At 39.6% G+C, this 24,005-nt stretch overlaps 1 protein-coding gene across 1 annotated transcript in view; it reads right to left on the bottom strand.

Annotated features, from left to right (window-relative positions):
• The window catches only part of ARHGAP29 (Rho GTPase activating protein 29), a 102,797-nt gene that overhangs the window by 31,902 nt on the left and 46,890 nt on the right, over nt 1–24,005 (bottom strand). The window contains 6 exon segments of the mRNA XM_075833184.1: nt 2,699–2,763; nt 2,947–3,084; nt 4,478–4,541; nt 6,750–6,822; nt 8,540–8,636; nt 19,564–19,707. Coding sequence (XP_075689299.1) covers nt 2,699–2,763; nt 2,947–3,084; nt 4,478–4,541; nt 6,750–6,822; nt 8,540–8,636; nt 19,564–19,707 — 581 coding nt within the window.

Here is a 24,005-nt window from a genome sequence, read left to right as displayed (position 1 = left end):
AATGTCAATAAGATCGGACTATGATCCGAGATCCCCCTCGGTAAATGATCCACTGTTTCTATCTCCAGGAAAACCGCATGTGATCCAAATATATAGTCGATCCTGGACAATGCATTGTACTGCAGGGTGTGACATGTAAATTCTCTAACCCCTTCATGTGTCGCCCTCCATAGGTCTATCCATCCCATTTCTTTTGCCAACATGCTCAACTGAGTGGGTCTACACGGGCCTCTACTCCCATTCCCCTGCAGTCTATCCATATCTGGGTCCATAACCAAGTTGAGGTCCCCCATCATGATCACTCGAACCCCCGGGTAAGCTGCTACAAATCGGACTGCCTCCTGAATTACTGCCAATGAGGCTGGTGGAGGATTATACACCCCCAGAATCACATATGGGCATTCATCCATAACCGCATGTAGAAAAATGTACCGCCCCTCCGGGTCTACATTGGATTGCAGCAATTTCCATCGAAGCTCTGCATGTACTAAGATGGCCACCCCCCTGGAGTGCGAAGTGTGCGAAGCATGACCCGCCCATTGTACCCAGGGCTTATTCAACTGCGCCACAGTGTCCGGTGTCATGTGTGTTTCCTGTAGACACGTTATATGTGGACGTTGTCCCCGAACAGCAGCAAATATCATATGCCTCTTTTCAGCAGACCCCATTCCCCGGACATTCCAGGACATTAACCGTAATCCTGCCATTTCATGTTGTTAACACTCATTGAAGCCCCATTGTCCTTGATTCTATCAACCAACCCCTGAGTAACAATTATCCCATTCCCGTATGCATTCCCCTCCATGTCTCGTATGTGTGCAATATCAAAGCCTTGTTCTGTAGCTATGTGAGTTGACTCAATATCCTCCATAACATTTCCATAAACAAACATTGCTCAACAGGAGCTAACCTTTGTAGCCTATACTCTAGGGGGTAGTTTCTACGGCTAGCGTGTTTCTGCCGCAAATACACTATCTGTATGAGTGTAGCGCCCCCCCGAGCCAGCATCCCCAGGTACTTATAGACACATTCTTAATACCTGACGTATAATATCAGTCCCCCATATCTTCCAATTAGAACATATACGGATGTTACTATGGGGCTTGAACTGCCAACCTTATAACATGGGCCTCATGCCCCCCATAACAATTTGCAGATAATATAGTACATCATCACATCATTATCTTAGAAGGATACTTTCAGCTGGAACGTCTGTACTATAAGCAATATGGGGTATCCATGAGTTCCATATGTCAGACATAACTTCCATCCTGCACAGCCACAGCACTCATCTTCGGGGAGATTGCCTATGCTTTCTCGTAATCCATTCTTCCGCCTCATTTGGATTCGTAAAAAATATGGCTCTGTCTCCATCCACAACCCGCAATCTAGCCGGATATGCCATCGAATAAGGAATCTGCAAGTCTCGTAGTCGGCGCTTGATAGGGACATAGGATGCCCTCTGTCTCTGCAAATCAGGAGAAAAATCCGGATATATGGACACAGAAGCATTTCCAAATCGAATCCCTCCGGCCTTCCGCGCTTCCATCAGCACCGTATCCCGATCTTTACAGTTCAGCATCCGAGCAAGCAGAGGTCTTGGGGGAGCACCCGGAGGTGGTAATCGTGCCGGGACCCTGTGCGCCCTTTCTACCGCATACGCCAGCGAGAATGGTGCATCCGGAAAGATTTCCTTCAGCCATTTTTCCACAAACTCTCCCGATCTCTGCCCCTCTGCCCTCTCCGGCAGCCCCACAATGCGGAGATTATTACGGCGCGATCTATTTTCCAGATCGTCGGCTTTCTGGCGCCACAAATCCACTTTACGGTGCAGATCCTGTATAGCCGCCGGCATATTAGCAGTGAGATCTTCCAAGGCCGAAATCCTGCCCTCTGTCTCCGTCACTCTTTCCCGCACATTTTGCAGGTCCTGCCTCAATAGGCCCACGTCCACTCTCACCTCATCTATCTTCGCCGTGAGTGTCGTACGTGTCTCAAGGATGGCTGTCAGGAGCTTATCCGATGCCTCCTGCAACGTGAGTCCCGCATCCCGTTCAGAGGGAGCTGATGTGGATGTCCCTGCCATTGCCGCGGCCTGCCCAGCAGAACACTCGCCGGCGCCATCTTGGATTACCACGCGGGCATAGGATTTCAGTTTTTCCGCCGCATTCATCGCTTTAGGTGGGCTCATCTTTTTTTTGGAAGATGTCCTTCCCTTCCGACGTAGCTGGTAAGGAATTTTGGCAACTTTCACGGATTACAGTACCGTCAGGAGGATATAATGCAGGATGCCAGCCCGGAGCTATCGCCACACACGTCCTCTCACATCAGTAGCTGGCCACGCCCCCCCACTAGAGACCATTTTATTAGATGGATAACCGAGTCGATCAGGGGAATAACGATCGTTTGCGTTTTCATCGGCTGATCGTTGCCCTGTTTACACAGGGCAATGGTCGAACAACAAGTATTCATACCAACACTTGTTAGCCTGATCATCGGCCCGTGTAAGAGGGGTTTAAGAGAAATAAAACATCAGTGAGTAAATTAGCAAGCTCAATCATCTGAAAGATAACGCAACATCCAAATTCAATTTGAGCCTTTGTTTTTAGATAAATAGGTAACTAACTAATCAAACAATCCTAAAATCAAGCCGAATCAATGATCATTTTAATACAATTGCATGTAATCAGAAACCAACCTGTGGGCCAACAATGGATTTTGCGGTTTCGGCCATCTTTGCAAGATTTCTAGCAGCTTCGGCTTCTGCAATGGAAAACAAGAAACACACTTTGATACAGATTCTGAGGAAAAAGAGAAACACAAGTAATGAAGACTAGTCAGTGAAACAGCCGGTAATTTAGAAATCACATTACTGACAGTCTGAAGCACAAGCCTGGCAACAGATTTAATTCCAGAGCTCATTAGGCACCAAGAGAAGGCACTCACCCACATTAAGCCTCTTCTCTACCCAGGCCAGTATATCCTTGGTGTATTTTGACCACGCTTTAGCGTAGGATAAGGCAGATTCAACACCGCTGTCATTCCGGAGAAGCATATTGTCCACTTCTTCTGCCCGAAGATTCCCTGAAAGCAACATAGGAGGTTAAAATGAATGTTTTCTATCAAAAGCCCCTCGCTGGCTCACAGGGAGCGCTGGCCAACCGTGAATGCTCAAGTAACTCTGATCTTGGATAGTTCTTTAATTCTGCTTGACACTAAATAGGATTGACAAGGATTTTAAAAAGAAAGGGTCAGAGTCACAAGCAACTACGATGAGCCTGCCATATGACCATTGTTATTCTTGCATGCTCACACATAAAACATACATCTTTCAAACTAAAATAGTCTTCTATATTTCAATTCAAATATGCACGGTGTACAGATTGAAAGCCATTCACAATCGAACGTCATTTTTCAATACAAAAAAGCAAAAACAATGCATTAAGAACAATGCATTCTATGCTGCATCAAGTAGTGCGATCTATTAACAGTCAGTACAATATGAATTATTTTGTCTGTCGGGGAGAGTGATTTGTGGAGTACACTTCTGTACACTGTTACTTCAACTTTTTTTGTCAAAACTCAAACCAGTTGTAGAGTCTTCAACAAAAAAAAAAAAAAAGTTACTAAATAAAAAGCCGATAGCACACTTAAAAGTGGTTGTCCTTCCTGTAAATGGGGCTGCTGGAAACAGCCAAATGAACAACCATCATTGAAGTATATAGAGCGGGACAGTCCGTGCATGCTCATCCTTCTCTCCAGTGGTTAAGGGCCCCTCGTTCTCTCAAATGCTGGAGGTCCCAGAGATCGAACCCTACCTAACCTACTTTGAGAACTTGTCTGATTGACAGGATATGAATGTAAAAAATGGGTATAGTGTGCTATCACTATTATAAGAAACGCTGGTGCTCTGGAAAAAAGGCAGAACCAAAAACTGCAGCAACGTCCTCTGCACGCCACATGTACCTGTCCCCATTAACATGATGAATGATTGGATAGATAGAGAGGATAGATAGAGAGGATAGATAGAGAGGATAGATAGAGAGGATAGATAGAGAGGATAGATAGAGAGGATAGATAGAGAGGATAGATAGAGAGGATAGATAGAGAGGATAGATAGAGAGGATAGATAGAGAGGATAGATAGAGTAGATAGATAGATAGAGAGTAGATAGATAGAGTAGATAGATAGAGTAGATAGATAGATAGATAGAGTAGATAGATAGAGTAGATAGATAGAGAGTAGATAGATAGAGAGTAGATAGATAGAGTAGATAGATAGAGTAGATAGATAGAGTAGATAGATAGAGTAGATAGATAGAGTAGATAGATAGAGTAGATAGATAGAGTAGATAGATATAGGAGCCTAAACCAAGATCGCTTAATTTAGGCTTCACAAAAAAGTAGATCCCATATGGAAACAGTTTGGCACCCCAATATATGGTATTGTAATGCCAACAAAAAATATATGTCTTTACCTTGAAGATCATCTCTCTCATGAATCGACCCAGCAGAATCTTCCACTGAGACATTTTCAAAAGACTATGAAGAGAAATAAAATAAAAAAAGTTAATTCATAGTTGGCCAATAAAAATAAAAAATTCTGCAATTCCAGCCAATGAAAACATTTGCACAATTGCAAAATGCTACGCAACCGCATTTTGTACACGATAAAGGTGTACGTACCATAGAGACAGATCACGCTGCCGCTATAGAGTCTTTGGAAAGAGGATGGTGAGAAGCGGTGACGGGCCAGCTCTCTAAAAGGTCCTACAGACAAGGTTGTGAGGAATTAAAGAGGCTCTGTCACCAGATTATAAGTGCTCTATCTCCTATATAATCTGATCGTCGCTAGAATGTAGATAACAGCAGTGGTTTTTATTTTGAAAAACGATAATTTTTGAGCAAGTTATGAACAATTTTAGATTTAGTTTCTTAATGCCCAACTGGGCGTGTTTTTACTTTTGACCAACTGGGCGTTGTGAAGAAGTGTATGAGGCTGACCAATCAGTGACCAATCAGTGACATACACTTCTCATTGTTCCAGCCTAGCTTCTTTCACTGCACAATCTCACTGTGCTGTGGATCATGCTGGGCTGGAACAATGAGAAGTGCATGACACTGATTGGTCAGCCTCATACACTTCTTCACAACGCCCAGTTGGTCAAAAGTAAAAACACGCCCAGTTGGGCATTAAGAAACTAAATCTAAAATTGCTCAAAAATGATCGTTTTTCAAAATAAAAACCACTGCTGTTATCTACATTCAAGCGCCGATCAGATTATGTAGGAGATAGGGCACTTATAATCTGGTGACAGAGCCTCTTTAACCCAAGGATCATGGAAAGTAGATGGTGGCAAACACCAAGTCCTGCTGTCCCATGTAGTTATGGGAATAATAGTGTTAACCAGCAGAGGCCCCATTGCAATTGTTGCTATGGGTCCCCCTTAGCACCATATACATCTCTAGTACCTGACTATGGTGGGTGTATATGGTATCAATGTATATAGTCGAACAATAAGAAAGGTAGCATGGCTAGGACATTTGGTACAACATGCTTGGTTCGGGTTCACCCGCTTGTTTTGACAACTTTTTATTTCTATGTTGTACAAGTAGACAAAGAGAACTCTGTTTCTTACTCTGCATTACATGTATTAATAAAGCAGAGCAGTTCATCCAATAATAACAGTTATTTCATTGTCTGATGACTATGAGCAAGGTGGCTCTTTAGTCATTATAGATAGACTGTAGATTACAGCACGCTGATTGAACATGATGGGCACTGTAGTTCAATAAATAATAATTCTCTAACATTAAGGAAATCTGCAAGAAACACAAAATAAACTATGTAAAAAAAAAGACACGATCTTATTACTTCTCGTTCCCTTTTATGTATAAGTAACTAAAAAACATGAATAGAAGGATAAAATCTGTTTGAACGGGGGATTTCTTGGGACAATGCTTTTACACTGGAATGTCTTTGAAATTATTATATTGTTAAAAAAAAAAAAATCAATATTGAAACATTCCATTTTATGTAACGTCCGTGATTTAAGCAGAAAATGGATTGATTTAATAATCAATGCCAAGAACAATATGGACAAACCATTTAAGATAAGCAGCAACTGAACTTATTACAGACATAACGCAACCAATACTTGGATGAACGGGCGTTTAATATGTGTTGAGTAAAACTTCCTTTTGCGTACATGAAAAATGTCAAAATAGTTTTGAATAGTTTACTTCTCATCAGTGCTATCCGTGTCTGAGGTTACAGGTAGAATATCGGCAGCTTTTCTTCTTCCTGTTCTGTGCTCGGACTTTGTGCAATCTCATCAGAAGGACACAGCCAATGTGTGTTGGAATTATCATCTACATTAATATCTACATACACCTCTCCCTATTCAAGGGTGTGGACATTGAGGTGAATAGTGATTTAGATGCTCAACCCAGGCAAAAACTAAAAAAACTTAATTTTTTTTTGCCAAACCTTCCCCATAGACAATCAAAATAGAGGTCTCTCACATGATATCTGCTCTACCATTGATAGGAAAAAAACTTGACTGCACAATCCAATTCCGGTGAATGTGAACAGAACAATGTCGCTCTAGACATCCGGTTCAATCAATCGTAGAAAATATGGCAAAATGTCATTGGATTGGGATATTAGAAATGGCAATATGCAAGTTGCACGACTAAGGCTCCTCAAAAAGAAGTTGATAGGACAGAAGATTTCGCTTTAACACTTACCCGACTTCTTCGAGTTGCATGAAGCCCCAATGATGAGCCATTGTCTACATCTCCCATAAGGAAATCTGAAACACTGCAGGGGAAATAAGACGACTATTAAATGGATTTAGCAGCTCCCCGGGTTTGACGGGATAAGAGGTCTACTTTTCTCTATTATTCATTTTTCCCTGTGACTAGGTCTATTTCACGCATATTGCTTAGAGTTTGTTTTTCTTTTTTGTTTGCTTTTTCTTTCCCGGTCTGCTCTTCATACTATGTTGTTAATGTGCCTATGCATACTCTGTATGACATATTATATTGTTGATCAGCAGATGTACCAGTGCATTGTTTGTGTTATTGATTGTTTTAGCAATTAAAAGTCTTTAAAAAACTTTTTTGTCGATTTAAAAAAAAAAAAAAGATTTAGAAAATGATTTAACGCTATGGTGAGGAGAAAGGCATGAGGCATACAGGTTGATAACATTCAGCAAACCAAATGTAACATTCCACCACCTTTGTTATGAGCTTGAAAAAGGCCAATATGGGCACCATGACAGGATGTCACAGATTCCCAAATAATGAACCTGCCTGTGTATGCAGCAATATATGCCCTGAACAACCAGCACTGGTTAGCTAAACAGATTCTTCTTGAAAGACGGGTCGACAACCCCTATAGAAACGGTCATGGTGAGCAAACTGTTACTAATCTTTCCTAAAGTCAGATATCAGTTAAAGGGTAACAAAAGTTTTCTCAAATCTTAGACATGTCATATTGACTTGTCAGAAGATTTGATCCTTGGGAGTTTAGCACGGAGACCCCCCCCCACTGATCGCTAAAACGAAGCGACAGAAGCGCTCAGGTGAGCGCTGCTTCCTTTCTGATCGGCTTTCCTCGGAAAGCTGAATGAGTGGTGTACAGCCTGGAAGACTTCTATTGAGCCCATACACCGCTCTGAGGAAAGTCGATCAGAAACAAAGCGGCACAAAACTCACCTGAGCGCATCTGCCACTTTGTTTTAGTGATTGGTGGGAGTTACAGTGCTTGGACCCCCATCGATCAAAACTTCTGACATGTCACTATGACATGTCAAAAGTTTTTTTTAAAAATTAAGCATCTAAATAGAATTTCTAGTAATTTAACAGCTCTCCAAACTCCAAGACTTGCTGGTGATTATTTTTTTAAATCATTTTAAGAAAAAATGACTTCTCTCAAGATATCTACATACTAAAATAAAAACTGGTATGAAACAGAAGAAAAAACTCCTCTAACATCAGTTTGTATATCGTGTATACTTCTTCCTTTAGATAGGTTTACAAAGAATGGTGCTATGTTTTTCTGATACGGAGTTCCAAATCCCTGCGTAGACCGTTAAATATAACAATTCTGGCTGCCCGAAGTTAACAGTAGAGGAAACTTCCTGCATATTGTTCTGAATATATAAATAGTATGCGGTCTATTGCGGAGGATGTCCGAATGGTGCTGGGACTTACTCTTATTTTTTGTAAATTGATACGATTATAAGAACAGGATTTAAAAAAAAGCTATGATCCAATTCACTCCTAGTATGGCACAGCATGCTAATCCTTTTAGACTACAGAACAAAACATGTCATGTCTCAAGTATTTTACGATTATGATTTTTGGCTTATGTAGCTTTTTTTTTTTTGTGTGCAGGTGGCTGGTCACAGGAGTTATTGTTGTTGCCCAGTCATCTGGTTCCCTCAAAGCCTTCATCAGTGTACAACCATGTTACAAGCAATTTATCTTGGCTCCTTTCATCTGCGTGTGAGATCCCACACTCCTTTACTTACACGTTACCGAAGGTGAAGGCTAAAGTGTCAATGGATGTGAAGATGTCCCCAAATTGCTCCCTCCTGTTCTCTTCATTAATGTTTTTGAAGTTCACAGCTACATAAAAACAAAATAGAATGTAAATCAGATTTATAACAAAACACAAAGAGAGCATATATAACTACAATAAAACCGCTTTTAAACAGCCACCTACAATTACAGTGAAAAATTGTATTCTAGGAGGGTGGTCCTCTCAAAGGAGAAGCCAATACACAGGAAGACCGGTTTTCAATCTCCCTGTCGCAGAAAAATCTGGTCCAGATGTGGGGTACTCTACTCAAATAGATGGTATATATATATATATATATATATATATATATATATATATATATATATATGTGAAAATAATATACACCGTTCCCAAAAAGAGCAATTGGGGCTCGTGAATTAACTTGCAGCAGGCCACAAAGCAAATGGGGTCAGTTGCGAATAATTGTGTGAATTAGAATACAAAAACTTCTGATAATTTCTGACAATCAATATGCAGTTTTCGAAGTACAGTAAGTCACAACTTCTCCAAATACCTTGCGTAGGATCTTAACACTGTACAGAAGTTCCTCAGAAAGTTGCTCGTTTTACCAAGGGACTGCAAGGGACTCTTTGCTTACAGCCCATCTTCCACCAGTTAGCTGTGCATCATACAACGGACTATCCATGAACCCTCAACAGCCACCATAATACAACCAAAGAATATACTCAAAGAGCAGCAATAACTCAACTTGTGATTACCAGAAGGCAATGGTAATTGTGTATAAAGAAAAAAAAAACCCTCTAAATCAACCCGGTTTATTTCAGCAGTTTCTGAAGAGTTGGCACAAGGTACATGCACACAATATACCCATACATCAAATGTACTCTTAAGAGTAAAATTAAATGTAATTGCCTCTCTGTCAGTAGGGCACAGCAATATGATACATTCCCTTGGCAACGTGAGTTAATAGCCTGTTAATCAAGTTAGAGAAGAAAAATAAAGCCTTTGTATCACTTGAAGGACACTCTTTCAGTGTGGCTTTTAATCCTGTAAAAGTGACTCATGCCATGTTACAATAGGTCGTTACCCTTCCCACCATATTCTCTAAAGATTCCTCTTTAAAGTGGCAGCGGACTTGCTATTGTGTCAGTGACCACAGGTCATCGAAAGTGTCCTCAAAAAACCTAGCCAAAAAAAGCCGTGGGCATCTTTACCAATCAAGACCTACAGCAAGGGAGGTGAAATGGTTTGTCTAATTACTACACATATATGAAGGGGGGTTTCGTAGAAGACAAGAAAAAAAAAAATCACTAATAAAAACTACCAAATTTTATACACAAAAATAAGTTATATTACATTAAAAAAAAAAAAAAATATGCACATCATTTCCTATCCAATCTTGGTCAGTTACAATTTTTTCAATTAAAAAGGACCTGTCACCTCTCCGGACAAATTTATTCTAGTAAAAAATAAATAAGTTGTATTTCCCATGAAATAACAAATTTGGAACTTATTTTTTTTTTTTTAAGAACTATCCGTTGTATCGATCCTGTGTTATTCCTCCCACAAATTTATGAATAAAATTGAAAACTGGGTGTTACCATTTCCCTCGTCAGAGGGGCGTGTCCCTACAGTGTCACTTTGTCAACACTGATTGGACATTATCAGTCTGAACAGGGACACACCCTCTACTGGTAACACCCAGTTGTCAATTTATCCATAGATTTCTAGAAGGAACAACAGAGGAAGAGCACAGAGTACTAAGAAATAATGCACCAGACTTGTTATTTCACGAGGAATACAATGATATACTCAAGAGACATGTCAGTAGAAGTGACACGTCCTCCTTATGCTATCTTCTCACATGTCAATAAGATTTGTCAGAAGGCCAACAGTGGTTGACCACCTGCGTGGACTCCCACCAAAATCCAAAGAGCATGGGCCCTGGCACAGATTTTAATCGAAACATAATAGAGCATGCATGGCTGCCTCCCCATTGAGATCAATGGTAGCTATAAAAATCTCCAAGCGTGAGTGCACATGTAAGGAAAGAAAAATCTGATTTTCGAATATAAAAACTCTGCAAAAATTTTAAATAGGAAAACTTTTCTATGATTGGACATTTTTGGCCAGTCCATAAAATGCACCCAGTGTGTATAATCATAGCCTTTGTAAGTTCATCCAAATCGATCAATTACGCCTGTTAACCTATATCTGATAAATTTAGTTGCAACTTGGCTACAGGAAGTTCCAAATAACAGTGGAACATAACACTGCAATGCCCCAACCAGGTCATCTGAATGTTCACAGCGTAGCATTGACATAAGACTTGAAAATAGCAAAAAACACAAAAAGTTAAACAAAGAAGACAAAATAAATCCAAGCAAAAGGAAGTGAAAAGAACTAGTTACATTCTTATTTCGTAGACACGGATTGAATCTTCCTTCGTTGCACAAAACCCTCAGAAATAAAAACAAAGCCGGCCTCCTTTTCCTGTATTCGCATCTGTTTTAGTAAAACCATTGTATTCATGTTCTGCATTTAACTGGGTGGTGCTCAAAAGTAAGGAGAACAATCAAGACAGATGCACCTAAATATACTCTTAAAGGACAGCGGGAGTAGCAATGAAAAAAGGGTTGTTTTTCTAGCACAAAATCTCTTCAGTTTGTAAAACATAACTTTAGTCTGTGGCCTTTGAAGTCGTGCTTGTTAAAGAGTCTATACAAGTTGTAAAACTGGTCATACATGGTTAGATTTTGCAGATCCAATGAGCGCTCTGATATATTTCACCATCATAAAGGGTCATACATATGGAAAATTATTATTTTAATGTCGGTTAGATTAGTAAAATTAATCAATTTAAAAAATTTAGCATTTTTAGTTATTACCTAATTATCATAATTGAGGATCGTAGCGGACACGTCACTTCTACTACAGAAGTTTACACTGCCTCCCTCAGGATACTTATTTCTTGCCATATTCCCCAAAAAAATTCTGTAGATTTATTTCCTATGAAACTGACCCACACACTTTAGATAGGAAGCTTAGATTGTAAGTGAATGTATTCTACAGCTGATCACGCATGATCAGAGGTCTCAAACACCTATGTGGTCAGTGAGCCATCTCACCATATTTCCACCCCTGTTGTGACAATGTCATCCCTGACACAGCGGGTGTCCAGCTCTTCCATTTTTGTATCAGAAAACAAAAAAGTCACATTTCAATATTTTTTAAACTGATGGAAAATATTTACCAAAAAATGATGGAAGAAACGATGAGAAATCTTTGTCGATGCTCATTATAAGAACTTAGCAACTGGCCACACACTGGACCATGTATGGACTGTCCAAGTAAAGTGATGAATATAACTGTTCTACATAAATCATTGTGAAATATTGATATTTGAGCCTCGTTCTAGAATCCTGAACACACATGAAAGTTTAATGGTTCCAAGCACAGACATACATGTGTGACGGCTATTGTTAGACTGAACTTTTTTTAGGTTGAGTTAATAAAATTGTATATTGTATCATTTTTGCAAAATGCAAGAAAAATAATAAAATCTGGTACTAATGCAAACAATGTTATGTAATTATTAAACCCCTGTTTTACGGACTTTTCTAGCAGAGAAGATGCGAAGATTAAATGGTTTGATGAATTTTTTTATTCTAATATATTTTCACATTGTAAATCCTGAATAAGATGGGTGGATCCAGACACCAACACATAGCTCACTGAAATGACTAAACAGGAGGAAGACTGGACAGGGGTGGAAGTGAACGGAGTTAAAACTATAGATACACTAAAGGTTAAATGTAGTATGACCCCCCTCATACCACCTGGCACTGGACATAGGCCCCACCAGCTATGCCCCTACTGGCCCTTTAGATTAAAATAAAGCAATTTCTAAGATGGTCAAATGTACTACTCTCTCACATGATCATTCGGTGCCAGTGCTGAATATCATGGAGTTATATGAAAATTATATTGCATCTCCAGCTTAAATGTCCAAATGCAGTCATTTTGCTAAATTTAAGATGAATTGGAGATCAGTAAACGTAATTTTTGCAATATTTTTATGCAATTTGCATGACTTTTTTTGTTTTAGTTTTATTTTTTGGTCAGTTTTCAAACGTTTGTACTATGAATAGAAGAGATCTCTTCAATATGAACAAATAAAATTAAAAAAAAAGCGTTCACCGAAAACACGCATCAAGCTACCGCTTCTGGAAACCATTTAGATATACAAACTTCTTAAATTTTGACAAAATCAGTTGTATATGCTGTAGTGTCACAATCATTAACATTTATAAAATATAAATAGTCTAATGTTACGAGGTAAAAGATAAAATCATGTTGTGAATGGCCAACCTTTCCCCCATGAGGTTAGGCATTCAGTACTGAATAGGTTAAAAGGATTTTGAGTTATTCAACTCTATTTTAGTAGGTGCATAGAAATGAGAGAAAAAAATAATTGAAAAAAAAAAAAAGTCAGTAATCATTCAGCTCCATTCTTTTTCACTTCTGCCCATAACCGTAAAGAAAACAGTAGAGTGTTAAAACAGCTTTTCATTCATTCCCACGAAGCCTTCAGCCCTGTGCATACTTCTCCAATAATGTGGCTTCCAGCAGGAAATGGAGTCGCTGCAGACAAGTTCTGCTCAAGTATCATACAATAGGTCTTTCAGGACGCTTCCGTTCAGAAATATTTATGAAGACACGGCAAAAGAGGAACTAGATTTGTTAGGGAAGTAAAAAAAACAACAAAAAAAACAAGCAAAAAGACCCAAAAAGTTCCAATGTTTGACTTCTCTGTTGAATGGATGACATGAGAGAACTGGACAATCCAATAGCTGGCATATATGTTGCAGATTTGTGGTGTGGATTCTGCTCACATGGCCTTAGAACCCACGTGTAATAAGCCTAGGCTGATGGACAGTGCCGAATTGAGCCTTTTAGGCGCAGATAGTTATTCTTTCCGACAGTAAGAATTGCTCAGCAATACACAGATTTTTGGACATATCTGCCCAAAAATCTTTCAGAAAAAAAAGAAATCTAAATGGCCGCCATGTAATACTAGAATTCCCCTGAAGCAACTTGGCGGCTCCCATTCGAAAGTGGTTGTATGAGGTGAGATAACCTCTTCAATACATGCAGATTTACTGCAGATTTTCATAGGGTGTGAACCCAGCCTTAGACTTCTTACACATGACCATGTGCATTTCGGCCCATAAATGTGCTATACAGAACCTTATTGTGCACCATATTAAAACCCAGATTTCGTGTGAGGTTTTGTATCGCCACCTGAGTTTTCCCTAGAAGAACTGAAAACATATGGGATATAAAAAGTCATCCATTGGAGAGTGCTACTATTTTTTATGTCTGTGGAATATGCATAAAAAAACCAAAAAATTAGAACGCTGTATTTTTTTTTTGGGTGGCATGCATGGCCCCATTGAAATGCATTAACACCGTATTTCAGATCTGTGTGATACAAATTCCAAATAGGATCATTCGTGCCAAAGAAGCATTTTCTGCTCTCTATGAATGATCCCAATTCCCGTCAAGCAAACTAAATCATACCATGCGGCTATACATTACGTGAGACGTAAGACCAATACGAGCAGGCTGATCAGTGTACAGTGTCAATGGAGATATCAGGGACCTCTGACAATCAGAAATTATTGATATCCCAAAAAACACAAAACATTTCAATGTTAGGGAATCTCTTTCTGATATTGCTAGGCCTCCCCTTCTCATTAAGGGTTGGTTTCGAGAGGTTTCAGGACAGGCAATTGTCTCATTTATAGACAGTCTGACATTTCACAATGAATGACAAGCTATGAAGATGATAAACCAAATTTGTGTACAACTTTACAGTATACTTCGGAAAAAAACAAACCTCTTATGCCTCTATCCAGATCCAACAGAGATAGACCTGATGTTCGGCAGAGATCTAAAATCACATTTCGGAACACATTTAGATTTCAAGATCAGATTAACATGAGGATTAAAATAAATGGAACAGAAAATAAAAAAAGTCATGCTAGATTTACACATATAAAAAGAGAGTTCCTAGCAGGCTCAAAATGGTAATATAATATGTTGAATGCAAATTCAATGATAACATGTCCACAAGGCTACGGATAAAAAACATCTCCGGCCTCACCTTTTTCATTGCCCAGGTTTATCATCAGTGAAATAATGAAGTAACCCAATATACAAGCCTAAAGTGAATAATAAAATAGAACTCATTAACTCTAAACTCAAGATTGATCCAAAAATTTTATTTCCCAGTCTGAGCAGATATTTCACAAAACATTTACTAGTGAGGACTGTACTAGAAACGTGCCATGTGCATAAGGGGTGCGACTAAACAGGGTGTGTTTGGTGTATAAATTTCCCATCTTCAAAAACGCAACATACAAAAATGTAACACTTGACTAAACAAAGACCGAACATCTTTGCCAGACATGGCCCACGAAGACATTATTTTCTAGTTTATACTCTGCATTGCAATAGAGCTGTCCATTCAGGTTAAAAAGAAAAAAAAAAAGGAATGTCCTCCCGTGTTCCCACGGAGCCTTTTGTAAAAAGGATGTAGTCACAAGTGAAGAATGTGGATTGCATTATGCCTGCAATCTCGAAAGCATGATCTAAGCCTGGAAAACATTGCAGGTTAAAGGATCTATGCACCAACACACTAGTTTCTATTGAACCAGTGTCCAAAATAAGTATTACCAAACCCAAATACATAAAATTAATGAGCCAAAAAGAAACATCATACCAAGAAGGAGACGTAAACGTTACCACAAAACAACTGCAAGAAAGTTAAAAACCAAGGGGTCTTACCTAGAAACCATCCTGTCAAGCCTTCCCAGTGGTCAGACACACCTCAATGTGTATCCAGCTTGGCCAAAAAAAAAGTCCAACATTCAAATAAAATAAATATATTTTTACTTCAACGTTAAAAAAAGTGAAAAGTGCAACCAACCAAAATCACACAAAAAAACGGGTACAATCAAGCCGAATAATTAAAAGAGTGTGGTCACGTCAGCAGCCTCCCCGAAGAAAGCTGGAGAGAATAGAGATTGTTACACTGTGATCCTCTGAAACCAAGAATTTATCTGCAGTGAATACTTTTCCTGTGTCAGGAAGGCTGTGTCGTCACTGTTGTGTTAGGCCTTTGAACTGTTGAGTGCTGGGGAAAACATTTGCAGTTGGAATCAGAGCTAATGGAAGAATCCAAACTAAAAAAATCTGTATGCAATCCTGCCCAATTAAAGGGGCACTTGCCTCCCTTTAAAGATATGTAATAATGTATACAATGCTGCCCTTTCTTCCTACATGTACAACGGCGGTGCCCAATACTTTAAAACACGCACGCACTTTTCCCCAGGACATCCTGGCTGCACACAATGGTCGTACACAACAATGACCAGGGCCCCATTGCACAATATGAAAAGGTTTGTTGCGCTCTGTGTATTGTCATTTCCTACTAATAGTAGTGGATTTGTTTTGTGTGGACGTCATTTTTATAGCAACAAAGGAGGACATGCTTCAGGGGTTATGTAGTGGAAGGCGTAGAATCAGTTGTTTGGCTTAATGCACACAGACACCTCTCTGCTGTGGAAGCCAATTTCACCTTGTAAAACAAGAAGCAAATATATAAAAATAGAAAGGAACAGTCCATTAAGAGCTACGCGGACAGCACCCCTAGTCATTTTAAATATATAGGAAAAAAAAACAAAAAACACACACATGAATGCCTCTAGAGGACTATGCTGGACCTACACAAAACAGCATAGAAGATGTAGAGTGGTCACCCAGCAGTTGTATCACTTGTAATAAGAACTAGTCTGACATATTTGGGCCCCTGCTTCATTTTAAGACTTTATCCATGATGAACAATTACAATGGGAAATAGTCTTTTACTGGAGTTTTCCTTTAAAGGGATTGGCCCAGCTGGAACATCCCTTCTTAGCTGGAAGCCACCCCTGAGGATCCAATTTCTTTAAACCCGGCTATCTACTGTTATGGCTTGGGCATGCTCAGGTTTGAGGCTCGTTTTCCCTGCAACACGATTATTAAAGAGAACCGGTCACTAGGTCATAGAAATGTAACTTTTTTTTTCCTGGCTGCCTATATGCTAATTTGCTGTAGTTAGCCAACAGGGCGTAAACTACCCTCAAGCTGCCTCACACTGATTAGTCAGAATCAGGGGCATGGAAGCTACCTCCACCCCATTGGCTAACTACAGCAAATGACCATATAGGGAGCGATCACAACAGTGCGCCATATCTCTAAAACAGTTTTCAGGAAAATAAAACAGTGACGGAATCAGGGAGACCGCGCTAATCAGGTCAGTAAACAAGCTCAACTTACATAACCTAGTGACAGGTCCTCTTTAAGGGCCCCTATTTGAATGTAACACATGAGCACGTTAAGTTTGCCAGAGTGGGAATCACTTTTTGCAACGGCTCTATGCTTTGGCTCATATGACGTCCAAATGCCCTAAGAGGCCTTTAAAAAGGTAATCCCACCATAAAAATTTCCCTAAAAACGTTCTAGGACTACCATACAATTCCACAAAATGCCTATTACGAACATCAGGAACAGGAAAGCACCTTTACTTATCACCTCCATGGGAGGGGAGGGGAGTATAATAGACCGGACTGCGCAAAATAAAATTCCAGGTGGAAAAAATTCTCTGCGCAATGTGTTATCTGTATGTAGTTAAAACTTCTCCCTTTAGAACCAAGTACTAAGGGCTCGATGCGTAGGACATGCCCGCACCGCTCTCTACAGCAATGGTGATGAGCATCGACTTGAAGTTAGGATCTATTTTATTTTATAATAACTATTAACAGTGTAAACTTGCAGCGCTCTAAAGTTCTGCTTTACTTGAAAAGGTAACCAACGGTAGATATATTAATATAGTACAAAAACACTTCCCACTAACTGTATACACTTTACTATATGGAATCTACTAGTCATGACAGCTCTTTATCAATGTTATATCAAACAAGTTGTACTACAAGCGCCAACTCAAAAAGTACAAAACATCTCAGTTGTATTCCGAACTAATGGTTCTGTGATTGATGGACTTTCAGCAATGTGGCTTCAATCTCTACATGTAAGATAAATGGATGACACCGTGCACTGCGCCATCTAGGTCATAACTATGTAAAACATGTCCCGTCTGGAATGAAGATCATAGGATATAATATTTGTCTACTCTGGTGAACCAGCTGGAGGTTAGATCAATGCCAAGAGGGATTATTTTCTGCACTTAGGACCTAGTTCCTAATAGTGAATCACGCTCAGGAAGTGAAAGAAGAAGAAAAGTTTACACGTAACGAATACCATGCAGAAAAGATATGGGTCATATAGTTTTTAAATGGACAGTAGAAGTCACTGCTTTTAACTGGAAGGGCATTTGTATTAGATAATGGTTAGGGTAAATTTGCAGTGCGGTACTTTAGAGCAGGCTTCCAAGGAATCAGATACTTTTGATTGACTTTTAAGGTGTTTTTTTAGTGGTTTCTCATATTCGTGATCTGTCCAATATTACAGTATTAATAACAATTCATTGGTAAGACTTTAGGCGCTAAGAAAGAATATGGATCTGGCATAAATCATTGTCAGAGAACAGGTGAGCGGTTTCTCTGTTATGACGTGTTTCAGTATAACTAACACACCTGTACACCGCCAACCCTAGCTGGACCACTACAACATTGGCTCCTAGAGGCTACAAAACGGATAAAGAACTTAAAGGAACAGTGTCACCCCAAAAATGTTAAAGATGTTAGTGCTTTATTAAAACCGTTTGGATTCATTTGTGTGTTACTTTTTTTTATTTTTACACTTTTTCTTCCCTATGGGGGCTGCCATTTTTTTTTCCATTTCTGTATGTGTCGATTAACGACACATACAGACATGGAATACGGCAGCTCCAGTCCCATAGGGACTGCGAACGGGGCCCGTTCCATCCACTATCGTGTACGCCGCTGTGTGGGAACGGCGCATGCGCCGCTCCCACACAGTTCAATTTGAAATGCGCGCCGTCCGGCGCCATTTTCCTGTGGACCGAAAGTCGCGGCTGGACAGTAAAGATTACTACTTCCGGTCGCGGCTTCCGGACTTGTGCACATGGAGCAGCGGCAGCAGACGGAGCGGATGGACCGGAGGGAGCGGCGGCGACTGGAGCAGGTAAGTTATTTCTATGTATGTTCGTGTTTCAGTGTGTGTTTACTACTGTATGTAAACCTTCTACACTGTGTGTTAGCTCAAAAAATGGCGACACACAGTGTAGGAGGTTAGACCGTTCAAACCCTTCGTTTCTCCCGGCACTAGCCAGGATAAAGGAGGGGGGGATTCTGAGAGCTCACTAGAGCGAGGGATTTTTACCCAATTTTGCAGCATAAAGCAATGTGGTTGCTTTACCACATGCAATGCTGCAATTTTGGGAATGGCTCCATCTAGTGACCAGTGCTGGGAAATATTATAAATTGAATCCAATTTATAATATTTCCTGACTCGTGGAAAAAAAAAAAAAAAAAAAAAAAAAAAAAATTAGAACAATGTTTCATCACCTACACACTAATTGTTTAACTAAAAAAAAAAACATGTTTTGCTGGCAACACATTCCCTTTAAAGAGAACTAGCGCCACTCTTGTCTATGGTCTGTGCCTGGTATTATTGCAGCTCCATTCCATTTAAGTGACTCGGCCTGAATTGCAATACCAGATCACGGACTAGGGCGGCGCTGTTCCTAATCTCATACAACCACTTTGCACAACAGGCACTTATGAGAGATCAGAGTCACTCTTCTCCCAACTGAAGACCTGTATGTACTAGAAGGCAGGATGTAAAACCATATCTGTTGATACAAATTTGTGACCATTCAAGTCATAAATCCCTTTTCTGGGCTGTACTCTGTGTAATGAAGAGTTATTATCATAGTAATGCATTGGTTACGGCAGAACACTGGCACAATATCCCGTTGCTCACCTTTCACCTTGGCGATCACCGTTCCAGCTGCGCCTAGAATATCCACAGAATTAAGTGTTTGGTGTTTGCTGATCACCCCTTTCAGCACACGCAGCAGCTCTCCCAGACGCTCGTGTACAACATGGTGTAAGTTATCTTGATTCTCTGAAAAATAAAAGGCAGAAATGATTCATTAACCAAGTCAGCCAAATGTATAGATTAACATAGGTTTTTAAAGGCAACTGTCTGATTTAAAGAAGAACGTTTTGTGTACGGCGCATACTATCTGTATTCTGCTGTGAATGGTGTTTAAAATATTGCAAAAGTGTAATAAAATAAATAATTAAAAAAATATATTTTAATACTACAAAAACATAAAATACAAGGCAAAGGCTGATATGTTCTTATGTTACTGTTGGGCCTTGGACATCTGCGCAGCCCAGTGACTAACAGATGCCCTACCCAGTGCGTGTGCCAAGAATCCATGCCGGTTCCCTGCAAGACCAGCGACTTGAAGTGCAATAGGGTGACTACAACCTTCACGTGCCAGCTGTATGCACTCAGGTCTTTTCAGTAAGCTAGCAAGAAAAATTGACAGAGAAAAAAGGAGACAGCACATGGTTGGTTTGAGGTCTGTAACCATGGAGACACATAGGTCTGTGTAGGCGCTGTATGCACAAAACGGCAGCAATATTTTTAACTAGACTATGTACAGTTAAAAAAATAAAATAAATTTATTATATATATATATATATATATATATATATATATATATATATATCTCTGCATATACACACACACACACACACACACACTGGTGGATGGATATGGTATGCACCTGTACAGTACGTAGTTGCAATCCGGGATACGCATTCGGCACATATGTTGGGAGATATTCCCGGCATACGTGATACGTGTTAAACGTAAAGCGAATACGTGACATGTTATTGTATTGACGTGTTCTTTTATTCACATTCAGTTTTGATAGGACGTTGTACTCATGGTTTACTTAAATGGGACTTCATGACAAGTTACTTTGGTGTAAACTAACATAAGAGACTTAAAAGCATAGAGGGAGCCACAAACTTTGATGTCTTTCTGCAGCGGGCATATGAAAAATACCAAACATGTCAGACACAATGGGTGGCGGAGGGGGGGGGGTTTACATCTGTATAATGCATGTGGTACGAAAAAAAATAAAAATAAAAAAAAGAAAATTGTTATATCCGCCTTAAAGCTACTTTGCAGAGGTAACAACAGATCTGTTCCTTAGCAGTAACTTCCCCAGAAATGGAAGGTGAACATGCGATGAATGTATTACAGGACACATTCCATGTGGTTAATATTTTGACACTGGTGACACTTGACACAGGATCTGGGAGCAGCCAAATCAAGATACGAAACCAAGTTTGGCCACAATCCGCACAGAAACTGCAACATAAAAACTCAGAGAATGTAGCAAAAGGGATTTATAAAACGCAAATAACTTCATAAAATACTCCCGAGGCTGGAAGTAATACAAGCGGGCAGGACAGGTTTATTTCAATCTTTAATAAACGACTTTCTATCAGGAAGAAACAGATATGTAATATCCTGCTAACCCTATTGTTACAACAACAAACTTATCCATTTAAAGGGACTTGTGTGGGCATGATGGTGGGGGGCACATACTATAGGTGGACTGAGACGTAGAAGGAAGTAAACAACTCTGACATGACACGTGAGGGAAACAACGGTTTGGAGATCAAACACAGGCATGGACTTTACTACAATATAGAAACAGGAGGTTCAAGCAGGAAAGTGTGTATTTTAAGAATCTGCCGATTACCTAGATTTTAGTTGAACATGTCAATCTGGTCTCTATAACCTTCTTAGATGACATATGTTAAAGTGTAACTAAACGTTTGACAAACTTCTGAAATGTCAGAAGTTTTGATCGGTGGGGGTCCGAGCACCGAGACCCCCACCAATCGCTGAAACGAAGCCGCAGATCGCTCAGCCGCTTTGTTTCTGTTTGGCTTTTTCCGGAAAGCCGATGTATCGGAGTACGGGCCCATAGATTTTCTATTGAGCCCGTACTCCGCTACATTGACTTGCGGAAAAAGCCGAACAGAGAAGCGGCTGAGCGCTAACACGAGCGCTTCTGTCTCTTCGTTATATCGATTGGTTGGGGTCTCCGTCCCCACAAATCAAAACTTCTGACATGTCACTATGACGTCAATAGTTTGTCAGACATTTAGTTACACTTTAAAGGCAATCTGTCACTACATATTAGGACTAAAGCAACAACAGGTCGTTATACTGCTGGGAAATAGTTTTATAAACATGACACTCTTAAAACTGCCCGTTTTAGTATTTTGTATAAAAAGTTATAAGAGACGCCAAATGTAAAATTACCAGAGAAGAGTCCTTAGGAGTCAAACAGGATCCTGTACATGCTCAGATGAAGCCGGTACACCTGGACTCTTCTCCGGACTCTTCTCTGGTAATTTACATATAGTGCACGCTGTATTAGATCTTCTATGTAGACAAAATTATAAAACACACAGTTTTGAGAGGGGCACGTTTAGAATGAAATACCCCAGCAATGTAACGACATGCTGGTGGTTTAGTGCCCTAAACTCTAGTAAAAGGTTCCCTTAAAATATCACTGCAGGAAGCTGCATCGATTGCAGTACAACCCGTCTCATGATTACTAATCTAGTCGTCTCTTAATGTGTGCAAGAAAAAAAAAAAGAAATAAAAGGTAAATGGTAAATTACAAATACTTCTAAATAACAAAACAAAAACCTCTATTATAAACTGATAACAAAAAAGTCAAATAAACTGAATTGAAACGAAATTCAAATGAGGTATCAATAGCGACATTTGTACGACATAATAAAGGAAGCGACATGACAAAGATATTGCGCATAACTTAATCGATCTGTCACAACCTGGCATGGGTGCTGTAAATCAAATAAAGCTGTAAGTCTTGACAAATCCCCCTACAAATCACGGTAAAATCGCAGTATTACGGACTAATGTTTACTAACCTAGTGTTTATTCTCTCTAATGTTTCCCTATAAGACAGAAATCTGCAGGGGTGATTTGTGAGGACTGCAAAAAGTCCAACCACGTCAAAGTTTTTTGTTTGGTTAAGCAACTTTTTCTACCATAGTGAAACACTGAGGTCACACGCAAGTAGCACAATGCACCTTTCGCAAACTCTGCTTTACGATTTATAATTGTATTTTTCTGTCACTGATTGATAAACTAGCTCCATTTTGCTTTGAAAAAAAAATCCACTTATAATACTTTATTTGCCCAAATTCATTGGCCAGGTTCTAAACACCCAACAATGGGGTTAGTCTTTAAATGGACCAGTGACCCAGAACGGTGTCAGCTCAGACATAAAAAGACATTTGTTTATGAAATGTGCAGATGGACAATAGCTCAAATCTTTGAAAGAAAAGACTGGCACACTTTGCCAGGCACCATTTTGGCAGTGTTGAATGTATACCAGACAAACCTAGTCTGCCTGCCAGCAAAAGACGTTACTTATTCAACACCTCCTGTGGAAGACACACAAACCACAATGAAGTGTGAAGTTTGTGTCTCGCTGCAGGTATAAAGAAACAGCTGAAAAACGGCAAATATACAGGAAATCACTAACAAAACTCTAATGTATATACACATTCCTGCCAATCATAGCAGAACAACCTAAAGCAACAGCAAGACAACACCCAGGCCTAGGTTTACTTTCTAGGAATGATCGGTTTCCTACTCATGTAGCAGGTGTTCAGGTTTGTTCTAATCTGAGCACGGTTGTATTTCTATAGCAATGCCGTCGAGGAATATACAGTACAAAAAGAGTCATCATCAACATCAGCCCAAGTTTTCCCGCAGATTCTGTTTATATAAGAAAGCCTGAGAACCAAGTAACACCATTTACTAGTGAGATCATGCTACCAATATCATCCATAATCAACCACACCACTTGTCTTTTAAACCCATTTAAATCCCAGACAACTGGAATTGAAACAAAAACAAGACAATTTTTTTGGGGAAAAAAAATCCTAATATACTTCTTGTTAGAATTCTTTGTCTGTTGCCAGGGTTGGTATCCCAATACTCTGAGTTAGGACTAGGCCGCAGTCACATTTCACCCATAGCGTGACGTAATGTCCTGAGGTCAAAACGTCCCTGACTCCATCGGTCATTGAATAACGATATCATGTGACAGTCACTATTGATTAAACAGCTCGGTGGCGTAGTTATTGCCCAGGGGGAAAACAATAAAAAAAAAAAAGGCAAAAATTACACACTTACACGCACACAGAACAAAAAAGTATTGTGACACCTAAAAGAGCTTTTATGACATCCCAATGTAAATCCATAGGCATTAATAAGGAGTTGTTCCACCTTTACACCTAAAAGCAGATTACTCTCATATAGGACTGTTTTGTTTTTTTTTCAAGATT

The sequence above is a fragment of the Rhinoderma darwinii genome, chromosome 7 (assembly GCF_050947455.1).
Source record: "Rhinoderma darwinii isolate aRhiDar2 chromosome 7, aRhiDar2.hap1, whole genome shotgun sequence".
In the NCBI taxonomy this organism is placed as follows: domain Eukaryota; kingdom Metazoa; phylum Chordata; class Amphibia; order Anura; family Rhinodermatidae; genus Rhinoderma; species Rhinoderma darwinii.
This window is presented reverse-complemented; position numbering and strand designations above follow the sequence as displayed.